General features: G+C 39.4%; 2 protein-coding genes across 3 annotated transcripts in view; one reads left to right on the top strand and one right to left on the bottom strand.

Moving 5' to 3' along the window:
• The first annotated feature begins 3044 nt into the window (after positions 1-3044).
• Positions 3045-6926, top strand: LOC115024077 (perilipin-2-like). Of its 2 annotated transcripts, XM_029455472.1 has the most exons (8): positions 3045-3064; positions 3233-3279; positions 3831-4026; positions 4304-4386; positions 4847-5120; positions 5604-5782; positions 5955-6071; positions 6327-6926. In XM_029455472.1, the coding sequence occupies exons 2-8, from the start codon at positions 3250-3252 to the stop codon at positions 6780-6782; spliced, it is 1335 nt and encodes a 444-aa protein (XP_029311332.1). In that variant the 5' UTR covers positions 3045-3064; positions 3233-3249; the 3' UTR covers positions 6783-6926. The 2 variants fall into 2 exon arrangements, with proteins under 2 accessions (XP_029311332.1, XP_029311331.1); XM_029455471.1 differs by lacking the exon at positions 3045-3064 and having other exon boundaries at positions 3136-3279.
• Positions 6927-7316: 390 nt separating this feature from the next.
• LOC115023789 (borealin-2-like) overlaps positions 7317-8881 on the bottom strand; it is a 2519-nt gene continuing 954 nt past the window's right edge. Inside the window, exons 6-10 of the mRNA XM_029455042.1 lie at positions 8701-8762; positions 8082-8159; positions 7899-7980; positions 7539-7625; positions 7317-7460 (exon numbers count right to left, since the gene is read on the bottom strand). Of these exons, the coding sequence (XP_029310902.1) occupies positions 7395-7460; positions 7539-7625; positions 7899-7980; positions 8082-8159; positions 8701-8762 (375 nt within the window). The 3' untranslated portion in view covers positions 7317-7394. The remainder of the gene's footprint in view (positions 7461-7538; positions 7626-7898; positions 7981-8081; positions 8160-8700; positions 8763-8881) is intronic.

Here is an 8881-nt window from a genome sequence, read left to right on the forward strand (position 1 = left end):
GTAATATATTTTAATTCCTGTATAGGAGCTTTAGGTCAGCTGCATTTGTGAGCACAATTTAAATAAAAAGACAAACGGTCGATATCTTCTTATTAGATATTAGATACTAGAATGTAAACCAAAAGCTCTGCTGGCTTTAGATTTGGATACATTTCAGTTTCTGCAGCATACAGTATATCATTCACAGCTACTTGGTCTCCTGCTCACACAAAACGTTCTGTAATTGCGTAAAAAGAAAACCTGAATAAATAATGAATTCCAACATCTAGTGCTTTTATTGTGAAATCTTCCCTCCAGCAGAGTTTAGTGGACTGGTGATTCTCAGGTGATTTAAAACAAGTCAAGTTAGGACACTGAACTAAAATGACCCTGACTATGTGGTGGAGGATCAGAGTACTCTGAAGAGCAAATACATATTTATATATATTTTATTTATGTGGCACACAAATTATACCGTCTTCTCCTACACTATATACAAGCTAATCTTTTCCACGTGAATCAGTTATGTCTATAAGTTACCTTAATGCGTGAAACTAATTACATTCTCGGCTTTATCTTGGAATTTTGCTCATACGATCAACAGAAAATGACTTCAGGCAGCAGAATATATTATAAGCAGCGCGGTAAACATTGGACACTGGACCTTAAACACCATATTTTCTCTTATGTCAGCCAGACAATTTACAGAAGACACTACTGTATGATCAATTGGACCACAAAGAAATACATTAGAAATAGTAGCAATGGAAAAAAATATACTTTTACTTGACATTTCCCACGTTTAAAGTGTAAATTAAACATTAAAACAACATAATAAATATATCAGGTTCCTTCCAAAATGGCCATTTTTTTTACAGGCATTATTATCTAAACAGACAAAACTCGTCTTCGGGGTCTGATAAAGTAAATCCATCTTGTTTATCTTGGTCTATTCTAGAGGGAATATTTCCACTGAATATATTTGATGAACTTCGTCTCTCCAGTCTTAAGAATATTAAAGATTTCGTTGTGTAATCATGACTCACAGATCTTGATCAACTGATTGAACTTTGCTCGCCATGACATCATTTAATTAAAAGAGTATGACGTGGACAATAAAATATGAGCAGATCAATGTCCAGTCAAATGTGGCATCTGTGTGTGTGTGCGTGTGTGTGTGTGTGTGTGTGTGTGTGAGGCCTACATCCTGTGTGTTACAGAGTATTGTCACTCAGTTATTTTAATATATAGTTCTTAAATAAATCTTTAAATCTTCTCCCGTGCACTGCCTTCAGACAGAATCTTATTAAAAATGAGCGTCTGTGGTTTGCTGCAGCCAATGTTTTCATATGGTGTCTATTTAAATTATACAAGAGCTGATAAATGGGCCCCAACGGGTTCATCCACAGCATCCAGCACCGCAATGTGTTTCCTCATCTGGCCTCCAAATGTGTCGTTGAACACTAACTACCGTAACACTTCATTTACATTTTTAATAACAATAATTATTTGCAGAAATGAGACGTAGAAAGATATTGAAGCGCTCTGAAATTTGAAACAGAGTCACACATCTGGCTCTGATGAGCTACTGGCAAACAGACGCCGACGTCTTGTGCTTTTAAAGCCTTTAAGTTAAGTAATCAGAAATGTATTAAGTGAGGCGTTAGGTTGGGCATATTTCTTGCTTTAATTACAAAGAATATCACCAAATGTTTCTTATAAATAGTATACAGTTACATTATCCTTAACTAAACATTCAAATGTGGTCAAAATAAAGCTGCTGTGGATGATGATCAAAAACATATAAACCAAACACAAAACAAATTACAATATTTAGTGTTGTGATGCATTGCCAAAGTCACAGTTTGCATGTGTGACCTCAGACTTCTGCAGACTTCGTTTGCTAATATGCATTTTTACATTATATTACAGGTCATTTAGCAGATTCTCCGTTTCTACTTTGAGAATCCTATTCTAAAAAATAATCATTCTTTGGGACTTTGTTGCATCTTTACACATAACGGTCGTGTTTATATTCAAAGCTAGGTGGCTAACACAATGAATAACCGATCTATGATTGTCCATCATCATCTATAATCTCATCCATGATGGTTGTCAAGGTAAAATGTAAATCGTGTGGCTTTGAGCCACAGAACTAAAATGAAAGTCAGCCCACATGATGAGCTCCGTCTGAGGCTGCCAAACAAAGTCGTGTGTACTTAAGCTGAGTTTAATCTAACAAAGCAGACGACTGTCTCCAGGGTTTCAGAGTCACAGGGACCAAATAAGCCTCAGCTTCACTGTGCGATACTCGTCTGATGTTTTGATCAATGGCAGATTTGTTTGGGAACACGAGAGCCACTAAAGCACATTAACATTGTCTAGGGGCCTTTGTTTCTATAGGGGCTAAAATATGTATGAAAATCTTTAAGACCTGCAACATCTCAGTTAATGGTGTTTAGTCTTTAGGTGTTTATGCAAAAATGGTATTAAAATAGTCTATAATGTATATCCACGAGTATTGTACCCATCTGATGCCATGTAAGGCCATATATGCATATACTTTATTTAATTAGGAAGTCATCTGACCCGAGTACAGAGAAAATAATACAAATAGTTATTAATAATGATTATAATAATATGGTAATGACACAAATTGTATATATATTGTAAGTGTTTGTATAATTAAATAGGCCTATAGACAACAGCATGACAAATTAGAAACTTAGCTTAGGTATATAAAAAAAGCCTAAAACCAATAGAACATTTCAGAGCTGTAGTTTGAGTTTATGTTTTTCAAATACAGCTTTAGCCTTCTTGACAGGAATGTAAAAACAATCCTAATAATCCTCATGCGACCAAAGAAATGTCACCGGCTTATGAAACGTTAAGAAATCAGACTGTCACGTGACGGCTGGTCAGAGGGGAATTCCTCTCCTAAACTTTTACCCGTCTTACCTTTGCCCCAGAAACGTCACTGTCGCTTACGTCAACGTGCTGGTCGTCTCGCGATAATCATACAACATAAATAGAGCTGCTGTGGCCTCTCACGGGCATCATTTTCACTTTGTTTCTCTGTAACTCGGTGAGTCTGCGCGTGTCTCTTTAAAGTTGCTTTGTAAACGGCGTCACGATAGTGCACGTGCCTCTGTACGTGTAGAATTATACTAGTAATACGGAAGTAATAGACTTTCTTTGTTAAGAAAAAGTTTGTATTTAGTTGTTTGTTTCATGTTGTGTTCTCTCTCTGTAGGTTTTCTTTCAGCAGACATGGCAGCAGCTGCAGTTATCTCAAACCAGGTGAGTTTGGACCAATACAGGTTACTTAGATTAATAAACGAATATTTGTTGGCATGTGTTGGAGAAAAAGCTGCTTTTCAAGCCAAGAAACGAAGATATAAAGTATTGATAGTCAGGAAAAAGAGGATACTGTATTTAATGATATAAAGGTCTATGATTTTACCCTTTACATTTTAATCTAAAACTCAATACAATATTACATTTTAAAAGTCTTCATTATTGCTATATTTCCTCTATTATTTGTAAACTCATTTGGATAGAAACTAGGTATACAACTAGCCTTTCATGATCAATCATTTATAATATGTATTATTTTCTAAATGTCAGAAAATAGTGAAAAATGTCCCAGTTTCTGAAAGTTCAAGGTGTCTTTAAATGTCTTTTTCTGTCAGTTTAAAACACAAAAATGATTCCTTTAATATGATATGAAACAGCTGGAAACCTCCACATTTGAGGCTGAACACAGCATTTTCTGCATACACACAGTCATTGTTTAAGATAGTAACTGAGTTAACATGAGTTATAAGCCTATTCTTTGTATTTCCTCACAGAATGTGGTGGAGAGGGTGACCAGCCTTCCTCTGGTGAGCTCCACCTACGACTTGGTGTCCAGCGTGTACTCCAACACCAAGGACACCCACCCCTACATCAGGACCGTGTGTGAGGCGGCTGAGCAGGGCGTGCGGACCATCACCTCTGTGGCCTTCACCACCGCCTCCCCCATCATTGACAAGCTGGAGCCTCAGAGTACGAAGCCTTTACTGTGAATCTTAGATCAGACGTATATGATGTCATAATAACTGTGTGTTGAGCAGCTGAGTCACAGAGCTTGAAACAGGAAGTTCACGTCGGGCTTCTTTTGCTCCTCCTGATCTTTCACCCAGTTCTTCTGTTTACTCACAATATGCCTAAATTGACATCCAGTTCTTTCAAAGGAACATTTAATCACTTTCACCCAAGTATTTTTAGATTAAATACATTTATTATCTTTGTTTCAGCTAATTTACTTTATTTTCATCCACAGTTGCCATTGCCAATGACCTGGCTTGTAAAGGTTTGGACAAGATTGAGAGAACGTTGCCGATTCTTCACCAACCATCTGAGCAGGTACGCATCAGTTATTATGGTTTGTATTATTCAGTCATTACATTTTATTTGTTTCAATTCACTTTGGTTTCAGTTAAGTTTGTATTGGTGAACAAATGTTTAGTTTCACAATAGTTTAGTCGTTTTTAAAATGAGTTATTTGTCAAAACATGAAACTTTCCTGTATATTTCTTATTTTTAGTTAAATTCTATAAGTACACAACAGTCAATTTTATTTCAGTTAACTAAAGTTTTTCCTCACCTAGTTACAGTTTTAGTTAGCTATAATATAACCTTGGTTACATTAATGAGCAATAACTGGCACCATTATGTTTAGTCAAAGGGCAGAGCAGTTATCATATTTCACAATCTTGTAACTGATAGTGGATGTGTGTAAATCTTTATGAGTCATGACCTACATCCCGTCTTTCTCAACCTACTTTAATCTCATGTATTTGCTCATCATTTTGTCGCTGCCCAGATCGTCTCCAGTGCCAAGGATGTGGTAACTACGGCTAAAGGCGTCGTGACAGACCGAGTGTGCGGTGCCAAGGACACGGTCTCAGACACTCTGACCAGCGTGGTGGGCGCGGTGCAGGATAGGATGGATAAGACTCGGGCTGTTGTTGGTGGGAGTGTGAGCACAGTGCTGGAGAGCAGAGTGGCCCGGCTAGTGAGCAGCGGGGTGGACTCGGCACTCAGCACGTCTGAGAGTCTGGTGGAGCAGTACCTGCCTCTGACGGAGGACGAGCTGGGTGAGTGACACAAAGACTAACTCTTAAATCTGGTGTGAAATCCAATTTCTATTTTACTGGTGTGGTTAACTCCACATGATTTATCTTCCCCTTGTGGCAGTTTAGTGAACTGTTTTTAATTTTTAAAGAGCCGTCACAATGTTAGATTTTCACTCCACACTTATCGTGGCCAAAATAATTTGGTGGAGAGATGGTGTAACCTCAACCGCTTGCATTAGTGGCCAGTTTTCTATTATTAAAAGGAGCTGTTTTATGAATTATGGCGTCACATGCCTAAGTTTATATCAAACATCCTGTACATTGTTATTTTAAATTGTATCGACTCGTGAATAACTACATTTGCAATGGATTCAAACTCAACAGCAATTGGCAGCACACTTCTCAGTGTAGTAGAATATGACATATCACAACAGAACTCAAAAGAAGTTATGCAATCAAATTTAGTTCAAATGTGACATTTCACGTTTCCCTCCCTTGTGACAGAGCCGGAGGCAGAAACGGTGAAAGGCTTGGACCAGATGAAGCCGAGCTACTACGTCCGCCTGGGTTCCCTCTCCACCAAGCTCCGGAAGCGTGCGTACACCAGGGCCGTGGCCAAAATCAGAGACAGCAAGCAGCGAAGCATGGAATTCATCTCGGAGCTGAACTCCACTGTGGACCTGGTGGGTCTTCTTATTCATCACTAATATTAGAGTCAAAGCTTCACAATATGGAAATCTCCATAAACGCGTCAACACCTGCAGCTAGTTACAGAAGGAGGCTAAATATCCATTAAAGAACATAATTTATTTGACTGCTGGTGGAAACAAACATTTAAAGGGTTTGCTTTTCTAGATTGAATACGGCAGAAAAAACATTGACGGGGTTAACCAGACGGTGACGGACAAGCTGAACTCCCTGGTGGCGTGGAAGTCCAACGGTCCAAACCAGCAGAGCGGTCACGAGGCAGAGGTAACAGCAGATATGTCATGAGAAACTCAGTGTGTCAGGGAAACACGAGCACATTAATCTGTTTATCAGCATGTGGGTTAAGTGCAACAGATTCTCTGAACGACTTGAGTCTAATTATGCATCTCTATAGGATTCCATTGAAAGATGATAAATCCCATTTAATAAGAGCCCCTTCCAATCTAATACTATTCTAACTTTGCACTTTGAATTGGAAGCGTGTCACGTTATTGATGTCTGTTCATCCCCTGCTCTCAGGTCATCGAGTCCCGCACCTTGACTCTGGCACGCTCCCTCACGCAGCAGCTCCAGACCACCTGTCTGGTCCTCGTCTCCAGCCTGCAGGGCCTCCCCAACCACATCCAGCAGGAGGCGCTCTCCCTCAGCCGCGCCGCCACACAGGTCTACAGCGGCTTCAGCAAAGCCAATGCTCTGGTCGACCTGCCAGATAGTGTGCTGACCAGCAGCAAAGTCCAGCTGGGCAAAATGAAAGACTCCCTTGACAACGTCATGGATTATCTGATCAATAACACGCCACTCAACTGGCTGGTCGGTCCCTTTTACCCCAGGATGACCCCGTTGCCGGCTCGCGCCCAGGTTTCTGCTGCCAGCAGCACACAAGCTTCGTGCTCCAGCTCTGGCTACACGCAGTCACAGCGCCAGGAGCCCATGGAAGTCGAGATGCAGTCACTACATAAGGAGCAGCAACAGTGATCATTACAGCTTCACGTTCGGAGATTTAAGTAACATTCTGCTTTGTCGGCGAACTCTCCTTTAGCGCAATATCAAACAATGTTATTTTATAATTCTTGCTGAAATCACATTTTTATTTACTGGCCAATCCAGCAAAACATAATCCTGTGCCTTTCTACATAAAATTTTACTGGAATTAATATTTGCATTTCGTGAGTCTTTTGTCCACTCCTCATAAAAGTGTCCTTTAGTTTCTCTAGCAGTAACAGCTTTGAAAATTCATACAAAGGAATGACTATTTTATGAATTATAACATTTTAGTAAATATTAAAGAACACTTAAGAGCAGAATTATCCACAACAGTATATAATGTCTCTGCTGACACAGTAAACTGAATTTACCAACTCATTTTGTATTTCTCTCACACGTAGGACTCCCTTACACATTAGTGATGAAGACGTTGATAATCTAATCATTTGTTAGTCAAACTAAGGAAATTAAATACATTTTGAAATTGTGATGGGCATCTCATTTTAAATTATACAGACAATCATGTAGGAAAATACAAATAAGCTTTATTTACTTTTAAAAAACAATTAACTTGTTTTATAATATAAAACATTTTAAATGTAATCAATTCCCAACTGGAGAAATGTCTTGGTCGCCGCGACTTCGTCTGGACAGATGGTCCATCAGACTCTGAAAACCCAAAATTAAAAAAGGTGCATTTCAAACATTTAACAATATATTTTTAAAAAGTCAACCCCCTTAAATTACCGTGAGCTTCTGAATCTGGCACCAGGCCACGTCATCCATTAGGTCAAAGTTAATTTCATCCTGCTTCTCGTCAGAAAAGGAGAGCGTCTGGGAAGGAAGAGAACCACGAGTTAAACACATGCAGACAAGTTATTGAACACAATGATAATCAAGCGCTAATTTAACAATTAAACTAAACATGAGCCGTAAAGACAGACATGTATATTCTACAAAAGTGCATCAGTGGGGAAACTGTGTCCTTGGGTCTGGAAGGATTTCAGTGCTTTATTCCAATGCTGATAAGAGACCAGTCTTAAACACTTGCTTTAAACTAAATAAGTAAAGTGTTGTTCCTCAAGAGCTGGCACAAAGTGACAGTACCTGTCCCCGCGCTGTGGTAACAGTGATGTGTGCAGCAGAGCCGGCCATTGAACAGTGCAGATCACCAGCAGAGACGACAGACCTGAGACAGAGGTTCACAAATACAGCGAGTACAATTCTTTTAAATAAAAGTTATCCTCCTGCATGCATCATCCCCACACGTTTGCTCTACTGAAGGCAGACCTGAGTCTCAGAGAGGACGGTCTAGCCTGGTCGTTCTTGGTCGAGAGGCTTTGAGTTCTTTTGGCATCGATTGAGATCCTGTAGGAAATAAGAGCAACGTTAACCCCACCACTCACCACATGTGAAAACACCTTAAAAGGGATAGTTCGGCCTGCTTAAAGTGGAGTTGCATGAGGTACTCATTCAGTCGGTGCATTACCTGCAGTAGATGACAGTTACCAGTCCTTCCTCACTGGGAACTCAAGCTGTCATCTATCCTCTCTTCAAGGCCACCAGACTCCATTGACAAAAACAGTAATTTTACATTGCAGAACAAAAAGGAGTTTCTGGTCTACCGCTGCCTTGATCAGTGTTATTGTGTGACTTTGGGAAATTCAAATTAACAAACAAACAGCAACTTCCTTGTTCTATGAGGTAAAAGGACTTTTTGTAAAGGGCCCTTTATTTTGGAGTCTAAAATACATTTTGCTGCTGCCCCGTGTGCAGCACATGGCTGAGCTTCCTGCTTTTCCTCCTGTCTGTTTTGCCAAACTGCAGGTATTTCACCAACTGGATAAGTACAAACATATAAACACACTTCGAAAGACCTGAATTTATCCCTTTGACGTCTAAATCTTGCCTGAGATTTCCAGTGCTGTTACTACCAACTAATTTTCCGGTCCTTTTTGTCCCCTTTGCTCCCTAAAAATATCGGGGGAAAAAAAAGCATGTTTCAGACATGTGACTTGTCTTTGTGGTACCAAAACTTGATAAAGTTTCAGTAAATTAATATTTAGTACAACAATAAGCAAAGCAGAACA

This window comes from Cottoperca gobio, chromosome 18 (genome assembly GCF_900634415.1).
Source record: "Cottoperca gobio chromosome 18, fCotGob3.1, whole genome shotgun sequence".
Lineage (NCBI taxonomy): Eukaryota > Metazoa > Chordata > Actinopteri > Perciformes > Bovichtidae > Cottoperca > Cottoperca gobio.

Excerpts from the sequence above, each read along its gene's own strand:
- LOC115024077 (XM_029455471.1), top strand. The coding sequence starts at position 3,211 with ATGTTGTGTTCTCTCTCTGTAGGTTTTCTTTCAGCAGACATGGCAGCA. Across the intron at positions 4,027-4,303 it reads TGACAAGCTGGAGCCTCAGA|TTGCCATTGCCAATGACCTG; the intron begins GTACGAAGCCTT and ends TTTCATCCACAG. Across the intron at positions 5,783-5,954 it reads TGAACTCCACTGTGGACCTG|ATTGAATACGGCAGAAAAAA; the intron begins GTGGGTCTTCTT and ends TTGCTTTTCTAG.